The sequence below is a fragment of the Cavia porcellus genome, unplaced genomic scaffold (genome assembly GCF_034190915.1).
Source record: "Cavia porcellus strain 051 isolate PalLab524CR breed Dunkin Hartley unplaced genomic scaffold, mCavPor4.1 scaffold_9, whole genome shotgun sequence".
Taxonomy (NCBI): Eukaryota; Metazoa; Chordata; class Mammalia; order Rodentia; family Caviidae; genus Cavia; species Cavia porcellus.
This window is the reverse complement of record NW_026947492.1, coordinates 24112980-24134037: the sequence shown is the minus strand read 5'-3', so window position 1 is coordinate 24134037 and position 21058 is coordinate 24112980. Positions and strand designations below refer to the sequence as shown.

General features: G+C 49.3%; 1 protein-coding gene across 2 annotated transcripts in view; it reads right to left on the bottom strand.

The window, feature by feature from the left end:
* Window positions 1–20561, bottom strand: part of St14 (ST14 transmembrane serine protease matriptase) — a 36955-nt gene extending 16394 nt beyond the window's left edge. Inside the window, exon 1 of one of the 2 annotated variants that reach the window (XM_063256088.1) lies at window positions 20331–20561. In XM_063256088.1, the coding sequence (XP_063112158.1) occupies window positions 20331–20411 (81 nt within the window). In that variant the 5' untranslated portion in view covers window positions 20412–20561. Of the gene's footprint in view, window positions 1–8375; window positions 8630–20330 lie in introns of those variants that run through there. The other variant, XM_063256089.1, reaches the window with a different exon arrangement.
* Between the last annotated feature and the right edge of the window lie 497 nt (window positions 20562–21058).

Here is a 21058-nt window from a genome sequence, read left to right as displayed (position 1 = left end):
ACTTTCCTGACACTTGGCATGCGTCTGAAAACATCTTAATTCTACATGCGCATTGTTAATAGTTTGGCTGGTAAAAACTATAAACTATAGGTTTAAAACAGTTTTCACTTAGAATTTGGAAGCCTCCATGGTTTGCCTCTAATTTTGCTTTTGGGAGATATTTGTTCTTACTTATTAGTCCTGTTAGTTCTTCCTTAATAGCCTCGGTACCTTTCTCTGAAAGGCCTGAGGATAAGCTTTGAATTAAGTCTTTAACTGTCATTTGCTGAACTCTCCCTGAGTCCTTTGAATATGGAAATTTATCTTGCAATCTGGAAAACTTCTCTTGGTTCTTAGATAATGTTCGTCCGTCACTGTCTGGCCTACCTTTCTCCAGTTCTTATTACACTGACCCTTCTTCCTTTGTTTTATTAGCCATCTCATTATCTTTAATCAATGAATTTTTTGTTCTTAATTGTCCTCTTTTATGGCATCTTGCCTTTGTTTCACGGATACAGAATCTTTTCATCTTCATATTTCTGGTAAGTACCTTTCTCTTCCCTAGCTGTGCATTTGTATTTAGGAATGGGGGCCTTTGGGGCAGCTCTGTGGGGGAGGGGGAAGGATGCAAGAAAGTGGCTGGCTGGATGTTTTTAACTGGATATTCCCAACAGTCAGGCTCCACAGATCTTTCCACAGGATTGTTCAGCTGCTCCAGAGACAGTACAATTTCTAATCTCCCGGCTGGGGAGCCACTGGCATTCAGAACATGTAGGAAACTAAACTTCTTCCCTTTCTTTCCATTCCTGCCTCCAGCCTGCCTAACCTGAGTCCTGGAGTCCAGATGTCTCCCATCAGCCCACAGAAGGGCTCCCCGGGGTGGCTGTCGGTGGCTTGGGGAGGCAGATTTCTCCCAGTGTATCTCCTACCGCATCCTCGTAATGCTCACTGGCTGATGGTGCGGCTCAGCAGCAACAGAGAGCTCAAAGAGCTGCCCCAAAGCTGGGTTTGGACCCCAGAACCCCAAAATAAATTGTAAATAAAACCTAAGTCTAATTCCTGAGCCTAGCAAAGAAAAGGATATCACCAAAGCAATAGCAAGAGTGCACTTCAATGTCTAAAGGAACACATACGTCTTCTTGTTCTAAGGGCTCACAGAATCATGAGAATAAAAAATGAAAAAGCGTAAATAACTAAATGTATCACCATGAGATTTCAGAACGCCAGAGATGGGCAGGGGTGCAGCTCAGTGGCACAGCACCTGCCTGGCAAGCGCAAAGTCCTGAGTTTAATTCCCCATAACAACAACAAAAAGAATATTAGGGATACAGAATGGCTTCTCCACAGTTCTCGCTCTTCTCTATCATTTGTTTTTCTTTTTAGACAAGGTGTTGCTATGTAGTGCAGGCTGGCCTTGAACTCACTAGGTAGCCCAGGCTGGCCTGGAACTCAAATGGTTCCTCCTGCCTCAGTCTCTCCTGCTGAGATTACAGGCTTATGCTACCAAGCCTGGCTGTCGCCCATAACTTCGCATTTCCTCATCACTTAGTTCTTTCCTCAGAATATTTGTAAACTTGCTCTTGCAAACTTTTTGTTAAAATGAATTTGCCAAGATACAAATGACATATAGTAAACTGTACAGGAGGCTGGGGATTTAGCCCAGCAGCATAAGTGCTGTGTGGCAAGCTCGAGGTCATAGTTTGATCCCTGGTACCTAAATAAATAAATAAACTACATATTTAAAGTGCATGATATTTGAGCTGTAGATATATACATATATGCACACATGCACCCATTTATGTATCTGTACACTGATGAAACTCAGTGATTTGCAATCAAAATAAACAACATATCCATCACCCTCTAAAGCTTCCTTTGGCCCAGCATGGTGGCACATCACTGTAATACCAGCACTGGGGGGTGAGGCAGGAGGATCACCATAAGTATGAGGCCAGCCTAGGCTACATAGTGGGTTCAAGGCCAGCCAGACAGCAAGACTGTCTCAAAAAAAAACAAAACAAACCGCTTCCCCTGGCCCTTCCCCTCAACTCCCCATGCTGCCACCTATGTACCTCTTGCCACCAAAGAATAGTCTGCCTTTTTTCTAGAACGTTATGCAAATGGAATTCTACAGTACATAGTGCTTCCGGGCATACTGTGCGGCGGGGAGGGGGCGCTTTTACTCTGCACGATTAGTATGAGATTTGTGCAAGACACTGCTCTACACACATCCCTGTCTACCGCTGGGTACATGTTGTCTACTGCATAAATGTGCAAGTGAGATGACCTGGCCACCTGTGACAGACGTGTGGGTCACTGAAGCCTTCAACAAACAATGCTTCCATGTCACGGTACAGGAATCCGCATGCATTTCTCTTGGGTAAACGCGCAGCAGTGGAACTCCAAGCGCTACACAGGGACACGTTTACCTTTATAAAGAACTGCCAAGCGGGTTTAAAACGTGTTTGCATCGCTTTACGTTTCCGTCAGCCCTGTATGAGAACTTTCACATCCCCTCACGGACTTGTCACCGTGGATGTTTCTTCTTTTTAGCATTCTCATCCTGCTAGACACACAAGCCTTTCTCATCGTGGTTTCCACATTTTCTTTAATGACTAAGGACATCGGATCTATTTTTAAGTACTCAACTGCCATCAGTTTAATTTTCTTTGAGGAAGTGTCATTCAAATTTTTTGCCTATTTTCTCTTGGCTTGCTTATTTTCCTAGGAGTGAGTTTTGAGAGTTCTTTACATACCTTGGGGACAAGTTCATTGTACACTTTGCATGGATTTTCTCCTAATCTATGGCTGGTATTCCATTTCCTTAAAAATATCTTTTAAGAGCCAGGCGTGGTGGCTCATGCCTGTAATCCCAGCACTCGGGAGGCTGAGGAGGGAGGATCATTGTGATTTCGAGACCGCCTGGGTTACAAAGTGAGCTCCAGGCCAGCCTGAAATGCATGGAGAGACCCTGTCTCAAAAAAGACCAAAAAAAAAAAAAAAAAAAATCTTTGAAAAGCAGAAGTTTTTTTACTTTGATAAAGTTCAATTTGTCAGGTTTTTTTATGGATTATGGTTTGATGTTTTATCTATGAAATTCTTGATTTTCTTATATAGAGAAGATTTTCTCTATGTTTTCTTTTAGCAATTTTATAGTTTTAAGTTTCACATTCAGGTCTATGAACCACTCTAAGTTACCTTCTTTGTTTCATTGTATTTTTTTAATGGTGCAGCACATGAACAGAAGTTCTTTCTGTTTCTTGTTTACATACATTCAATTGCTCTACCAGCATCTGTTGAAGAGTATTCTTTACCTATTTTACCTTTGCACTTTTGTTTAATACCCATTGTTCATATATTTGTCAGTCCTATTTCTAGACTCTATTCTGTTCCCTCAATCTATCTTTATGATAATGCCATATCACCTTCATTATTACAGCTCGGTAAGTTTTAAAAAGTTACTGAAATAGGAAGTTGATAAAATTGCAAGATTCAAGATCAATATACAAAAATCAGTAGTACTATTTTGGTAATACATGACTAGAAATTAAAACTTGAACATACTTGCTACACAGGACTGCTATCAATTACATTATCCCTAAAATAAACCCACAGGGGAAAATCTGACAAAACTTGTACATGACCTGTACACTAAAAAACACAAAACACTACTGAGAGAAACTTTAGGAGGCCCAAAGAAGAGAGCCATCTACCACATTCATGGGTCAGAACGCTCCACACTGTCGAGATGGTCATTCTCAAATCTGTCTATGGTTCAGCGAGACCTCAGTCAGACCCTCAGCTGGCTTCTCGCAGAATCTGACCAGCTGCATGGGGATGCAGAGGTCCCCAGAGTCTGGGGCCTCACCATGCAGCTTCCAGGCTAATTATGAAGGCAAAGATTTGGTTTTTAATTTCAAGCCATATATTTGACATCTCAAGAGTGGCATTTTGTTCCTGGATGGTTACCTATTTGAGTGGCCTTTTCTCTTTATCTGCCTTCTTGCTCTCTTTTTAGGATAAAAGTAATTTTTTCCTTGTTTTCTTTTTGTTGTTTTCTTTTGTTCTGAGGCAGTCTGGCAAAGTTGCCCAGGGTGATTTCAAGTGATCCTCCCACTTCATCTTCTTGTTTAGTAGAACTACAGGCACTGACACCACTCCTGCTTTGTGTAGGGGCTGGGAGTCTTTTTCTTTTTCTTCTTTTTTTTTTTGAGTCTGGGTCCCGCTATGTAGTTTGGGCTGGACTTAAACTATGTAGCCCAGGATGGACTTGAACTCGCAGTGATCTTCCTGCTTCAGCCTCCCAAGTTCTGGGATTACAAGTGTGCATTTGTGGCTGTTCTTTTTGTATTTAGATTTGTTGTTGTTGTTTTTGGACTTTGCCTTTGTCTTTCAAGCTGTAGGGTTCCTTTAGGTGTCAGATGACCCTCAGTTGTCTAATTATATTAAGAGTGAGACCACATTCTAAGGGCTAAGGCAGAGGACTGCCTCGAAGAGCCCAGCTAGGTAACTTAATGATTTAGTGAGACCCTGTCTCAAAATAAAAAATAAATCAAGGGTTGGGAATATACAACCATACGGAGGCTCTGGGTTTAATCCCTGGTGTTATAGATTGGAAACTGGTGGTCAACTTAACACTAGCGGAATTAAATCACCGTGTGCTGACCATAGATGTTCCACCTGAGGAAGGCTGCCAACATAGAGATGTGGAAAAGGAGAAGCTAGGCATTGAGGTGTTGAGACATTGAGGCACTATGGATTCTCCTACGAGTTGCTGTTTGAGCCGCTGGTTCTCCTGGAGAGGTTCTGGTCCTCATATCGAGCATTGCTTCCTGGCTCCGAAGGGGAAGACCTGTGCAGCTTAGTCTCCAGGATGAACTCGTCACACTGGCTTCCTGGCACATACTCGACTGTGCTTATCCTTAAAGGAGCTCGGGGCCTCCGTGCTGCTGAGGATGACTGTGGTGCTTTTCAGGACAGCCCTGGTCTTTGCTACATGACTTCTCGGCTCCAGCGTAGAACCCTCAACCTACTAGCACAGCTCCTTCACCCCACTGGCATGGGCTTTCTGGCTTCCACTGCTGACCTTTGGACCCTCCTGGCATGGATCTATAAGGGTGACTGGCGTGAGTCTTTCTTGTGGGCTCTGGACTCCAGTTGGACTTGTGGGAGACATTGTCATAGGCTCTGGGTTTTCATCTGGACTCATGTGGGACATTGCCCACAATCAAGGGATTCAGGCCCTTGATTGAATATTCTATGCCTTTAGTGTTGTCCATAGATTTCCTGTATTTTCTTGTGTTAACTCTGGGTGACTATCATAAAACAATATTATAAGTTCCATGTCTGATTCTAGTTGTTCTCTGCACAACCCCTGACTACACCTGCTATCCTCAAAAAAAAAAAAGTGACAGAATAGTAAATTATTATATTTAGATGTATTTTCAATTTACAGAGTAATTTCCCAGCTGTTTTGTTCCATCTCACAGTAATACTGCAGATTACTCAAAACAGCCACCGTTACCCCCAATTTACCAAGAAGACAGGAAAAACCATGCCTCTGTGAAGTCAGAGTTGGCGGACAGACCAGGACCTCACCTTCCAGGACGCAGGAGAGGGTGTGAGTTTCCAGGCATGGCTCAGCCCAGAAACAACTGTTCAATCAGTAACTGGCCCACTTCCTTTTAAGACCCTGGCTCCATTTCCAGGCCTAATACAGATCATCTCGTGTAACCTCATTTTATTGTTAAGAAAACTGAGGGTGAGCCAGAGGGAGTGAGCGTCTCAAGGTAATAAAGATAGCAAAGCTGGGGCAAGGGCCAGGATCTTCTAACTGCCCGAGGTTTCGGCCCACGCCCACACACAGGGCAGGGACGGTGGGAGCAGGAAGAGGGCTCAGGGATGCCAGCTCGGCCACTTGGGCTTACCTGCACAGCTAATCGCTCCACACAGCCAGGAGCCAACAGAAGGGAAAGTACATCTACGCTTGCTTCTGCCTGTTTCTCTCACAAATCTACAGGTGCTCATATCAAAGAATGCTAGGAAGACAGGTGCCCGCTTACCATAAACACAAAGTCAAGGTCGCCTCTTCCTAACTGCCACCCCTACTTGGGTCCTGGCCAAAGTCCCCACAAAACATGGGGCTCTAGGCCACTGAGACAAAAGAGTGGGACTTACAGGAGGATGGACAGAACAAGGGGTTCAGGGTGTGCACTGAGGAAAGATGCCGGAGAGATACCAGGGTCACTGCCAACATGGGGGGATTCGACACCCACAAAAGAGAGTGTAGAATTATAGTTTCTGTTGAGCACACTAGTGCAAGTGATACATACGTGCTCATCTGAAACAAAACAAAAACACATTTACAGAAAGCCAAAAAAAAGTGTATTTTATTTGCTGATATATAGAAAGCCTTGCGGACACCCTTCCCTAGGTAAGACACGACCCACAGCTGAAAGGTAAACACTGAGCAGAGCTCTGTTCAGATCATCCAAAAGATGCTCCCCAGGAAGAACTCCTTCGTGAAGATCCCCACACACACGGACAGACCTGCGACCAAGGTGCGAGCTCCCCGCAAGGCGAGCTCCCTCCAAGTTCCTCGGCTTCACAGGCCTGGAACCCACAAATCCAAAGAAAGAATCTGCCATTACCCCATGACAGAGAAGCAACCAGAAGTGACTCCATGATTATAAACCCCAAAACGGCACCATCTGTCAGAATCTACACAAGACTCCAACCAAAGCAGATGGGGAATGAAATAAATCTTCCTGTCTGGTCCTGTTAGACTGCTCCTCATTTCATGAAGGTTGGTGAGGTCTTCTAGAGAGCAGGGGACCATCCAGCAAACCTGAGGAGGTCACTCAGACTCTCTGGGACCCTGACCGGGGGCAACCTGCTTCTGATACAAAAGATCAAGATCCAGGGGCAGAGGTGACGTCACCAGCTGGGAACAGGTGTGTGGCTCGGACGGGAGAGGACCACAAGGGTACCAGGAAGCATGTCACTACCAACTGTCACTCAGGCATGGTGCACGCTCTTCTCTCACATGGTCAGTGACTCAGGTGCCCGCCCACCAGGTGGGACAGATCGCAATCCCATGATGTCATCACCACAGCCAGGGATTCCACACAGTCCAAGTGAGAGCAGAAAGTACGTACTGCACAGGGCAATGGCCTTCCAAGGCCAGAAGACATCTGCACACATCAGAGATCTCTGCTCACCCAGCCAGCACAGTCTCACCACCACTCCTCGACAGCCAGCTCCGCTGAGGTCTTGGCCACAGCCCCTAGAAATGCCACACAGCTGAAGGCCACCTCAGTTGACAGACCCAAGAATGACTTTCAAAACCACACACTGTATTTGTCATCTGGGCAGCACTGAGCACTGGAAGTGTGGGTGGCCCCCAGATAGCAGAGGTGAAGTGAGAGAAAGCCCTCTCCACACACTGCTGACTAAGACACACCCGGTTTTACTACATCTGGCTTCTGTGCGCTTTGCAGATACCTGGGCTATTTACAAACTGAAGGTGGCATTATTCACAAACCCTGGACCCTGCATGGAGCAAATCTATAGGTGCCGCCTTTCAAACAGCTCAGGTGATCAATAGCAGTTTTGAGCTACAGAGTATTTTTAATTAACATATACACTTTTTTCTTAAATATAATTCTCTTGAACACTCATTAGACTACATAGGGTAGGCACAGCTTTTATATTCACTGGGAAACCAAAACACTCATGGGCCTGCTGACAGGAAGGGACTGGTTCCCACCTACTGGGCTTCCCCAGGTAAACTCCAGGGAGCACACCTAGCCCACATGCAGGCTCCTGAAGCTGAAGCCAAGGACACCTCACCACTTAGGTCAGAGCCCAATAACGGCCTAATGCAGAGGAGCAAGGGATGACAGAGAGATAGTTCACTAAAAGATGACAGACGACAGTTGAGAAGGAGAAAAAAGGCCCACTCACCAGCCTCTCTTGAGAGGCCCACAAGAGGCCACTACAGTTCCCACTGACCCAACCATCCAGCACCTCCCAGACTTGTCTAGTCTTTTGAAAAAATGATGACAAGAAATAAACAAACAAAAGCACTTACTCTGCACCCAGATTTCCAAGTACTGTTTGCTGGAGATCCCTCAGGGGCAGAACCTGTATCTGAAAGGTTCTAACAAGTGCCCCAGGTCATTCTCAGGAACCAAAGAGGACCTGGGAGGTTCTTTTTTTTTTCATCTTTTTTTTTTTTTTTTCCTTTTTTCCGGTACCAGGGATCGAACTCACAACCACCTGCTCGCAAGGTAGGTGCTTTTGCTGCTGAGCTAAATCCCTGGCCCCATCTGGAAGGTTCTAACAAGTGCCCCAGGTCATTCTCAGGAACCCAGAGTTTGAGAAATTTTACTCACCGATCCAGTTTCTAGGAGGCTCGCCCACTTCCCACAGAGGTGAGAGGAGCTGCCAGGTGCACACCGAGCTCTGCTGGCCTGTTTTAATCCACCACCGGGAGGTGCCTGCGTGTGGCCCCACCTTACTTCTTGGCCCTGAGGACCCTCCCTCAGCAGGTCAGCACAGCACCCCTAAGTCTCCAGATGTTACCAGTCTCCCTGGAATCACAGGCTCCCAGGGAGCTCCTCCTCCAGGCTCTGGAGGCCTGGCCAGCTGACAGTGAGCTCTCCAAGCCCCCAGGGGACACCAGGATTTTCCGTATTTGTGCAGCTCCAGCCCCTAAGGAAACAAGCTGGCCTGCTGCCAGTCCCACTGACAGTCGCTATTCCTGCCCAGAGTACAGAGTCCCCAGGAACCTGGTCCTGCCTGCTGGCAACACGGAAACCAGGCAGCCTGGCTCCTGCAGGTCTCATCCCTAGGACCCACCCCTAGGGCAAAGCTTCTCCTTGTGCCTCAGTCTCTGGCTCTCAGAATTGGGTTAATGACCCTTTATAGTCCTCCCAGAAAGACAGTTGGAGAACATAATTAGCTGGTCCGTGGTAATGACAGGGCCCTACCTACAGTCTCCCTTTGATTCTGATTTCTCCACCTGACATCTAACCACCTGCCTAAAGCCAGGCAGCCCCATTCCTTCCTCTGGCCTACTGGGAACAGCTGGAGTGCAAAAGTTAAAACAAAATAAAAGTCCTCCAGAGTTGGAGTCCTGTGTGGGCCTCAAAGACCAGGCCGGCGCCAGGCAGGGCGGCACAAGCCTGTCATCCCAGCCCCCTGAGCGGCTTTGGCAGGAGGGTGGTAAGTTCAAGCCCAAGCCTGGGCCTTGGCTCACAATAAAAAAATCAAGCTGGACATGGTGGCACTTGCCCGTGACTCCAGCACTCGGAAGTCTGAAGCAGAAGGACCCTGAGAGCTTACAGCCTGAACTACACAGCGAGACCTTGTCTCCAACAACACAAAACAATATCAGAGACCGAGCAGCAGCACACAACTTGGCAAATCTTCCGGGGCCCCAGGCATGCGGGGTGGGGCTGCATAAGGCTGAGGTCCCAGCGCAGGGCACCAGATTGTCTCCTCTCCTGCCTTCAGGAGTCAGTACTTGATTTTTTTCACCTTTCTTTATTTGGCTGTTGAGGTTTTCTAGTGCTAGGGACAGAACCCAGAGCCTACCACACCTACCTGGAGGTCCAGGCAGGCTGAAATTGCCCTCCAGGACAAGTGCAGGACAGTTTCAAGGCCTGTGTCACCCTGGAGGCCGAGGGAATAGTCTCTCTATACCCCCAAGTGGGGGCATCACTTGGCCTTCTCCTGCTTTGCCCTCTTTTGCTTCCATCTCCAGCTTTCTCAACCTACTGAGCTCTGGGTGACCCCGACAAGTTTGCAGAAAACCCATTTCCTAACCCATCGGCCTGCCCGCACAGTGCCCAGAGGCCCTGGCTGCAGCAGTGTGGCTCAGAAGGAGCCGCCCCCCAAAAGAAAGAGATGTGGCCAGCCTCACATCAGGACTTTGCATCCATCTCCCTGACTTCCCTCTGAAGCCGATCCTGATTTCACAAGCTAGTATGTTTTATTTCATGAATGAAACTCTTAAGGAACCTGCCATTGAGGACATAAAGCTGAGAGACCCTCTACCCGCTTGCCCAGACTCCGAGCAAACCTCCATTCAACAGTCCTGTCACACTACTGGGGGATCCATGGCCCTGGTTCACACTTCCTCAGCTGCGTGTATGTCAGGTTCCACGCAACTTTATCACTTACACAGGCTCCCAGCCCGATGAACTGTCACTGTCACTATGAACATCCCCGACAAAAGGCTCCTCAGGTCACTTTCTGTAACTTCAGCCAGCTCCCCTCCAGTGCCCCACATCCCTCAACCTCCCCTCAACCAAGCCACCGGCCTCCAATTTCAACATGGAGTCATTTCTTAAATGTGACAGACAAGCAGCCTATAGAATGTGAGGATTGTTCACCACACAGCCCCCTTGAGAATCACTCAGGTCACTGCATCTGTCAACAGAAGACAAGTTTCTTTCTTAGGATTGCAGATTATTCAGTTGGTTCTAGTGGCACCTCAGTTTGTTTCTACCTTGGAGGATCCAGGGACACAAAAGTTAACCAGAAACCCAGAAGTCCCCCTACAGCATTCTCTAACACCTCTTTTATGGCCCCAAGCGGTGGAAACTGAGCCACAGATCTAAAAGGCCTCTGGAGCTATTGAATGAACTAACAGGGAAGCCCTGCCCCCAGGAGAGGGCCCTGCAGGCCAGGGGGTCCACAATTACAAACCCCTTCCCCCACTGCAGAACACAAGAAGTAAGAGACAGGTCTGGACCTTAATTCTTACGCCGGCCCCACAGTAGAGGGATCCCACCTCCCATTGCACCAGGCTATCAGAAACAGCTAAGTGTCCAGTTACCATACACTCCTTCTCTCAGGTGTGCCGACTTCCGTTTTGTAGTACTGCAACAGATCCAGGCTAATGTCTCCTGCTCTAGGCAAAGCCAGAAGACACCACATGGCACTCCCGCACTCCCGCACACCCTCTACCTGAGCATGTGCAGTTCCTTTAGTGGTTCAACAGACTGTTTTCCCAAACCCTGGCCACCTGGCTTAACCTCATTAAGGCTATCTCCTGGTAAATGTGCTCTGAATCCACAGCGTGACCCACTGAGGTCTAACCTCCCATGTCCTGATACCTGGGTTTCCATCTATCACTCAGGAATCCACTCAGGAGCACACCTAAGCAATTAAGCAAATACAAGAGTAACCACTTGGTGAGAGCCTACACAGCAATGAAAATGTGGGCTTTTAAAATCAGATAATTAACAAGGAAAAGCTATGCAAGATAAAGTGAAAAAATATTCAAAAAGTACAGCCTCCCACTGCCTGTAATCCCAGCTACTCAGAGAGCAAAAGCAGGAGAGTCCAAATTCCGGGCCAGCCTGAGCAAGCTGCCATCTCAAAATAAAAAAGACCCAAGGATGTGGCTCAGGAATAGAGCAACCCTGGGCTTGGTGTCCAGCATAGGCAAAAAAAGATTGATGCATTAATTAGTTAATTACCACTATGGCAAAACTCCAGAGTGAAATTAAGAGTGTGCCTCCATTTGGAGAAGCATATGTGTACATGTATTTGCTGAGGTCCACACAGACATCACTATATGCCCAGAAGATAAGCAAGACACCTGAAACAACTCATTTACAAAGAAGAAAAGTTTATTTTTGCTCTCAGTTTTTCAGTGAGTGGCGGCACTTCCTCTGTTCTGGGCGCCTCTGGCGGTACATCACCACCAAGGCAGGGGCTCAGGCAGAGCAAAGCCATTTGCCTAGTGGTCAGACAGGAGAAAGAGCCCAAGCTCCATGGTCCCTCCAAGGACCTCACATATTCACACCCTCGACAGGCTCTGAAAGCTACACCCCTCCCCACAGTGCCAAGATGGGGACCACACCTTTAATATTGGCCCTTGAAGGATACTTAGCTCTATGCGTAAGAGTTAAAATGTGGCAGGGAGAAATTCTCACGGTCTGATTTTCTCACCTAAAAGTCTCACCTAAAATTTTCACCTTTTAATCTGACATAATATTACTTGATTTTAAAAAAAATTCCTAACTTCTGTAACCAATAATAATGGTATCATATAAAAGGCTCTAGGTTGGATCCCCCGCCTGAAACAGAAAAAAAGAAAAACGTGTAGGCAGTAACAAATCGCATCTCTGCATCAGTATTTTCCCCCGTTTTCAAAATTCTCCTAACTTATCAGTTGGCCAAGTTTTCTTTCAAAAAATATTTTATCAATAAATCTATGGCTATATAGATATCAGCCTCTTAATAATAATTATTAAAGGTACAGCCAAATATACAGGGTAAAACATACTTTAGGTTTTAGGCAGCCCACTTTACAAGCTTGGACTTTACGGGGCTGCTGTCAACTCACAATTCCTGATCTAAACCAGGCTAGGTGATGCACACCACAGTCCCGGCACTCCGAGGCTGAGGCTGGAAGATTAACTCAAGTCCAAGGCCAAACAATGGATTCAAGGCCAGACTGAACTACATAGCAAGGCCCTGTCTCAAAAAGTCATAAAATAAAATAAATTATATTTTGAAAAAATCTTGGCTGTACCGTGGTGGAGCCGCACCAGTGCTGACGGCTGCGGGGAAGCGTGGGACACACAGCCCACTCTCCTGACCCAGATGGACGCGTTCTGCCAGCAGCCGCTCCTGCGGACCATCCAGCACTCTCTGACTCATCAGCAAATCATCCAAGGTATCAGCCTTTCCCTCCTAGCTGTGTGTCACTGACAACGCCACCCAGCGAATGACCAAGCCCTCACCTGCATTGTTACTAAGAGGAAATGGCATAGGGCCCAGGAGGGCGCTGGGGCAGCCCCGAGCCCCTGCACAGAGGGACCCTCATTGGCTCTGCTGCTCATCAGGCTCCACCACACCCAGCAGAGCAAACACTGCCTGAGGGAACAAAGAGGATCAGAGTGAGACCCAGGCCCAGCACGGGGAAACTGACTTGTTTGCTTGGTGAGCAAATTATTCACAGCAAGAAAAACCACCAACAGAGTGAACAGACAGCCCACAATGTGGGAGAGAATGTTTGCCAGCTGTTCCTCAAAGGATTACTATCAAGAACTCAAAAAAACCAGCTCTCTGATTTACACACCCAACCCAAAAATGGGCATTTGAGATGAACACACACTTCTCAGATGAAGAAGCACAAACAGCAAATAAATACGTGAAAAAATGTTCAGCATCACTGGTCATTCAAGCGATGCAAATTAAAACCACACTGAGATTCCACCTCACCCCAGAAAGAATGGCTACTATCAAGAAAGGAAGCAATAACAAATGCTAGAGGGGCCGTGGGGAAAAAGAAACCCTTCTTCACTGTTGGTGGGAGTGTAGACTGGTACAACTACTGTGGAAATCAGTGTGGAAATTCCTCAGAAAATTAGGACTAGAGGTCCCATTCAACCCAGCTATTCCCCTTCTGGGTATCATCCCAAAAGAACTAAAAACATCGTATCACAGTAATATATGTGCACCCATGTTTATAGCAGCACAGTCTGTAATTGCTACACCTTGGAAACAACCTAATGCCCATCAACTAAGGAATGGATAAAAAAGATGTGGTATTTTTATACAATGAAGTACTACTCAACCACAAAGAAAAACTGGAGACTTTCATAGGTAAAGATACAATTTGAGACCATATTCACTAATGAAATAAATCAGACACACGTGTGAATATCATTTTGTCTCATTAGTGCAAGCTGAAAGAAACAACATATGTATATGTATGTATGTGTATATAAAAAAGTTACGATAGTTATACTACTGATTTCTCTTGAGTTCACTGCAGAAACATCTGTGCTGGTATTGTTCGGACAACTGGATGCTGATGTCTTGGTGCTCTGGGTAAATGATTTGGGGATGACAGTGCAATGGTATACACACTGATTGCCCCGACTGACGTGTTTTGAAAATTTGTTGTATTTTTTCCTTTTGTCCTTGAAATAAAACGGATTTGGGAAAAAACCTTTTTTTCACCATGGTTTTTAATCTTGTGCGTAATAAATAAACCTGAGTTTTGTGCAGAGCACCCTTGGGCTGTGTCCCTGGTTCACCAGCTGGACAATCTCATCAAAAGGAGGCCCAGACATACGGGGGGGGGGGGGGGGACTCTGCTGCACCTGCGCTGGCGCCTGGCAGTGATCACCTCCTTTTTATGGGCTCACGTCTCTGTCTAATGATGCATTCTGGGGTTCCGCTGAGGACCTCTTCGGAACACAGCTTTATAACAGCGTGTGGCTGAGGGCACAGGCTTTGAAGTCACGCAGATCAAGGCTTGAATTTTCAATCTACCTCTCGCAGAGGCCTTTGGGCCTCAGTGTTCTGTGAAAATGAAGCATTCACCATGAAGCCTGTGAAACACTGAACTGCAAAGTACAGACTTGGTAAAGGGCAGAAGTCACTGTCATGGTATTCTTCACCTTTCCACCACTGCTACCAGCTTGGGATCATCGGAGTGCGCCACAGAGTACCCAAGGATCTGAGACTGCGGCCAACTGGACAGTTCACACCAGGATGGGGGAACCAGCTCCCCATACCACTGAGCCCCCAGAGCAGGGCAAATTTAGAAGATATGATTGCCCAAGACAGTGTGCTCACTAGAGATTTGCTTCTAGAATAATTCTTGACAAAGGGAGAGAGGCTCTCACTGCCCAAAGGCTCCCTAAGCCAATGCTCACCCCTTCTCACCCCTGCCAACCAAGGTAAGAAGCCGAGGGCAGTGGTGGTGAAGCTACAGCCCCCGTGCCGCAGCGGGCACACAGAACACCAAGCCACCCCAGCAGCCCAGCATCAAGCAACAGTTTTTTCTAAACTAAAATCTCAGCATTCAGGTTTAACTGTAGTGCTGGCACTTTTGCAACAAATAAGTGCGTTTGGGGTTGCAGTTTGGGAACTCAGCCTCTAAAATACTAGCCATCACTGGTCTAGACATTTCTATTCTCATTTCCATACACAGAAACAACATTTATAATTTAGGGCCAGGCGTGTGACACACACCTGTAATCCTAGCACTCGGGAGGCTGATGCAGGAGCACTACAACAAGTTCAGGGTCAGCCTGAGCTACACAGTGAGACCTTGTCTCAAAAATTAATAATTTTTTAAAAAGATAGAGCTGGGCACAGTGGCTCAAGCCTGTAATCCCAGCACTCGGGAGGCTGAGGCAGGAGGATCATTATGAGTTCTACATCATGGGTGGGCTACAAAGTGAGCTTAAGGCCAGCCTGAACTGCATAGTGAGATCCTATCTCAAAAAAAAAAAAAAGATAGATTGATCAATCTTAGTCCCAGGCATTTCAGACATATCCCAAGAAGCAAAACCCAGTTTCTCACCAGAATGGATGAATAATTACCTTCAGTGGTCCTCCCCTCTTGAGCCCATTGGGCCCACAGCCATGTTCTGCACAGAGCAGTCCAGGTAAAACACGGCAGACCCAGCCAACCTGGGTTCCAACACAGCTCCCAACAGTTCTGCTCTGTGTCCCTGAGCAGAGTGACTCAGCCTCCCTGTGCTGCGTTTTTTTCCCTATCTATGAAAGAGTAACAGCAGTCCACCTGCCACATCTGCGGGCCCTGCATCTGAAGATGGCATCAACAGAGAGCAAAAAGATAACTTCTTAATTGCATCTGTACTGAATAGGTGCAGGTGTCTTTGTCATTATCCCCTAAACAATACGAGCAATGATTCCCACTGCATCTGCACTGCACTAGGTAGTATGGTGGTAAAAGACCACCAAAAGTGCATGGCAGGATGTGCCCATCGAACATGCGAACAGTCATGTCCACACAGTCCTTCAGTCACAGCTGGGCACATGTACACAGGCACAGACCAGAGGGCCGCGTGTGGGGTGGCCACAACACTCGAATATGTGTAAGTACACTTTACAAAGTTTGCACCTGGAGGAAATCACCTAAAACAAAGGTCTCAGCAAATGTCTCTCATTAAAGTCTGCACCGCATTATATAAGGGACATGAGCACCACAGATTTAGGTCTCCTGAAGGGTCTTGGAACCTTCGCCTCCAAGACAGGTGAAACACAGTACATGCTCATGCATGCCAGAAATGCTCAGCAGTGTTCTAGGTGTTCCACTAGTCACGTGTGCAATATCAAAAAGCAACATCTTGGGGTCTGGGTTCTTTGGGGACACTGTCCAGTCTCCCTTCCCTTCCAAGAATAAACTGTCTCAGGAAGAGCATGACGCAACTACCTGGGCAGAACCACAGTGCAGAGAAGGAGCAGACGCCAGAGGAACTGCAGAACCACAGCGCTCTGAGGGACATAGGCCACTGGCCACAGTGGTCAGATGGATGTCCCGCAGCATGTGATGATGGCCCCTGAGCCCCCAGCGGGTGCTGAGCAACCCCACCCTTGACAACTCCCATGGGCGTGGGCGGCTTGGGCTATTGGGTGAGGGTGGTCTTGTGCTAAGCCTGTCTTCCAGACTCCTAAGTGCAGCTGTGACTTTCCAGAGGCTCCAGGACCTCTGCAGAGGCAAGAGTCTCCCTCCAGGCCACAGAGGCTCCTAGCACTGAGAGTCCCTACCCATAGGGCCCTCCAGGTCTCACGGCTCACTGCCTCTCTGCACCCAAAGCTCAGCACAGGCACTTACAAGAGCTAAGACAGAAGCCTGGGAAGCTGGGGTTCTGTCTGCTGGGAGGGTGGGAATGAGGAGGAGAAAGAGATGAGCGGCCTCCACTCTCTTTGTTTCCATAGCAAGATCTTTCTCCTTGAAGCTGGGGAAAGGGAAAGGTACAAAAACAAAAAAAGCACAGGAAGAGGGTCTCACTGTAGGCCTAGCTCGCCACACCCCTCATGGAAGCATTTCCTGCACCCTGAAGGGCAAGCCAGCACCTGTGCAAGGTCAGGGCCCCCTGGCAAGTGGGGTTCTTACCTCCTAACTTGCACCCCACAATTTGACATGATCTTCTTGATCTTCTCAGAGCCTTTTCCAACTCAAAAACTCAAACCGTATAACTTGTGACTCACAAAGGGCTTTCATGTAAACCGTGCCTTTGAACCCTTGCAGCAAACCTGGCCACCCTACAGCCACAGAAGCTGAGGTGAGGCAACATCTCTAAGACTTGAGACTGTCCGTCTATACAACATCGACAGCCAGTCTCGGGTCCACACTGCACACTCCTGCTGCTCTCTCCGATGCCTCTGCCCCAGCCTTCCTACTCAGGGACTTCCAGCCCAGTCCTGCAAAGTGCCCACTCTGAGCTTTCCAGAATCCACAACGAATGTAACTCCATGTGTTCTACACTTAGGGCTCAAAAGCCAGGGCTCCTTCTCACTGTTCCCAAGTATCCGGCCCATGCTCAACCAGCTGGTGGGTAAATGTTATGGCAGCAAGTGACCAAACAAACCAGTCAGTGTCTGAGCAGTCAAGAAGCAAAAAACTGGGGCTGGAGGTTTAGCTCAGCAGCATAAGCGCCTGCTTTGCAAGCAGGCAGTCGTGATTTCGATCCCCAGTACCGATAAAAAGGAACAAGACAAAAAAATAAAAATAAAAAAAGAAGCAAACAACTGTGAACAGCCAGGGTGTAGAGCTCAGCCCCAGACACCTGATTCTCAGCCTCTGGGCATCTGATTTCCCAACCTCCGTCCCCAAGGCTAGGACACACTGCATTGTGCCTAAGGAAACTGTGACATGGTTACATGTGCTCACATCAAAGCACCTTCATAGCCACACCAACATTCAACAGGGACAGAAGCGCTCAGTGAGCCTGGCTTCCCAGGTATTTCCCAGGATTGTAGTAGTCGGCATTCACACCTGCTCACATGCTCCTCCGATGCCAGCCCCAAAGGCTCCCAGAGACCCAAAGAAGCACAGAGGTGCCATTTATAGGTGCACAGCAGGTGGGGCTGGAAGAAAGATGAAGCTGGATGCACAAATATCACCAAACAGGGATGCCAAACGGAAGCAGGAAGTGGGTAAGGTGGCACATGCTTATAATCCCAGCACTCAGTAGGCTAACGCAAGAGGAACACTTCAAGTTTGAGGTCCGGTTGGGCTACACACTGAACTCAAGGCCAGCCTGGACTACATAGTGAGATCCTGTCTCAAAAAAGCAAACAAAAAAAGAAAAAGATAAAGAAAGGAGTGAGTGAGTGAATGAATGGAAGCAGCTCAGGAACAAGGAATCCAAAAGCAACAGTACCCCTAGAGCATGATCTGAGGCAGGCTCTGCTGACACAGAGAGCAAACCTTAGGGGCAGCAGCAAGAGAACAAGTCAAAGCACTGCTGAGTGACCCCAGGGAACAAGTGCTCTGCTGAGGCTTGTGATGGGCCGATTATGTAAAGACTTCCAGGAGAGACGCACACAAGCTCTGACCACCTCCTCCCTACACTGGCCTCACATCTAACTTTTGCACATGTCTCAGCATCATCTCAGTATCCGTAAAGTTCATAAGGGAAATGCCTACTGGCATTGGTCTTTGAGATCACCCCCTCCAGCATCACCTGGCCCAGGACTACACATAGTTGGGTCAACAGAACTCGGCAGGGGAGAGAAAAGACAAAGCGTGAATGCAGGAAAAATGACAGCAGAACTGGAAGTGAAAGGAGCAACCCTGCGATGTGGCCACAAAACAGCAGAAGATGAGTGAGGGGGAAGGCAAATAAGGAAGTGAGGGTGGCAGGTGATGATGAGTCAGCTGGTGGGAGCCATGGAGAAACTGAAGGAGCCCCAGCCTGGGGAGCCCTGGGGAGGATGCTGGTGCCCTGCAGAAGGTAGCCCAGAACCCAGGATGGCTCACTTTCCACTTCAGCAGGAGACTCCCCAAAAGGGAAGTCAGGAAGGGCAGAGAAATAACAGACAGAAGTCTAGAAACCCAAGTAGGCAATTATCAAGGATTCACAAACACCTCAGTTACAGGAAGCTAGAGAAGGCATTGACCACAGGGCACCGCACCGAGGCTAGCAGCTCTGGGCACTGCGGGTGAAAACTGGAGATAACAGAAGTGCCCAGCCTCACCTGCTGTGTGTGGCAGGGACCCCTACACATAGCCCCACCATCTGCATTTGGGCCAGCTTCCCAAGGCAAGATGCTATTTAGAGAAAAAGCACAATTCTGACACAGTTCCTGAATCCAGCCTGATCCTCACGTGGGAACCAGGAACACCAGATGCCGGGTGTGGTATGCAGGTGTGGTGCCCAGGTGTGCAGTGCTATAACCCCAGCATTCGGGGAAGCTAACGCAGGAGAACCGAAAGTTCAAATCCAGGGGCTGGGGATTTAGCTCAGCGGCATAAGCGCCTGCCTTGCAAGCAGGCAGTCGTGAGTTCGATCCCTAGTACCGATAAAAAGGAAAAAGACAAAAAAAAAAAAGAAAGAAAGAAAGTTCAAATCCAGCCTGGGCAATTTACATCCTTAGCAGGATACTATCTCAAAATTTAAAAGAATATAAAACAGGCTGTGGGATGTAGCTCAGTAAAGCCCTGAGTTTAATTCCCAGTACCATACCAAAAAAAAGGAGAGGAGGGGAGGGAAGAGAGAAAGGAGGAAAAAAGAAAGAAAAGTAGGGAGGGAGGGAGGTCGGACAGAAAAGTGGCCCATCATTTGGTCACCTACAGAATAGCAAACCTCGCTCACCAAACACGCTGTCTCTCCAGGCCTTCCAGGAAACCTGGGGTCTCACTGGACACAGAGTACACAGGCTTGGCTGCCAGTCCGGCCTCTGCCACCTCAATTTGCCCCTCAGCAAAGTGAGTAACACTCCTCGAGTCTACTAGATGTAATGTTTCCGAGGTCTTTCAAGAGCAGTCTCACTGTTCTTCAGCCCAAGAGGAGCTCCCCTAGTGGCTCGAGCAGGCCCGAGACGCGGGCTCCCACACACCTGCCCACACAGCCCCTCCCCAAAGGGCTCTTCCCCTTCAGCGTGCGCGAGCAAAATCAGCCCCGTGCCCCCTGGCTCTTCCCCTCGTCAGCCTGGGCGCCTGGCTCCAGGTTGCAACCTGGGAGGGACCGAAAAGCAGAAAGCAAACTCCTGCAGAGGCCGCGAACAGAGAAACTCCCAGCGCCCAGGAAACTTCCCTCTGCCGCGCTCAGGCCACTTAAAGATCCGCGTTAACGAACAAGCCGGGGAAAAAGACGGCCCGAGAAGGAACCCGGGGGGGGGGTGCCCCCGGGGCCTGGACTCCCCCCTCCGAGGTGCCGGGCGCGCGCGAGTCTGGTGCGGAAGGTCCGCCCCGCCCCGCCCGGGCCCGGCGGCCAGGTACCCGCCGAACAGGAAATTCCACCTGCGCCGGCCCGGCCACCGCGGGCGGCAGGGAGGAGCGCGATCCCGGCCCCGCCGACCCCGGCCCGGCCCGGCCCGGCCCGGCCCCGCGCGCCCACCTCCTGCCGCGAGGTGTACTTGAGTCCCGCGCCGAGGTCCCGGGGGCCCCCTCCGGGCCTGCGCGCGCGGTCGCTCTTCATGGTCTCAGAGGCCTGCTCCCTGCGGGCAGCCGGCTCCCATGGCCTGCGGGGCACTAGGGGCGCGGGGCGCGGGGCGCGGGGCGGGGGCGCGGGTGCGGCCGAGCTCCAGGCAGCACCAGCGCGCCCGGCCCGCAGCGGTGGCTCTTGCTCTCATCCTGCCTGCGCCGCGGCGCAGGTGGTTTCTGGGCGTGGCCAGGCTCGGCCCGCCCCTCCGGGCCACGCCCCTCGGGAAACCCCGCCCCGAGGTGAGCGGGAGGCGACGCGCGAGAGCCCTGCAACTCGCAGCTCGCGCCTCTCCGCTTCTCCTCCTGGAGACACCGGGGCCCAGCGTAGCCACCGACATCTCGTCCTCGGGCGGCCCCAGCCGGCCTGCACCGGACCTGCCGCCTAGGCCGCCCTGCTACGTGACAGGGCTCCGGAGTGACCCCTCCAAACCCAGGCGACGGCCGGAGCCACGGGGCCCATTCTCCGCGCCCGACCTCCCCTGCGGGTCCCCGGCCTGTCCCCGCTGCCCCCTGCGCCGGCTCCCCGGCTGCTGACCGCGCCCTGGAGACTCTTGCTTTGCCGTCGGGGGCTTCGACTGCAAAGCTCTCCCCTCAGCCCGCACCCATTCGCCTCTCTTCACACACGCACAGGTACACACGCAC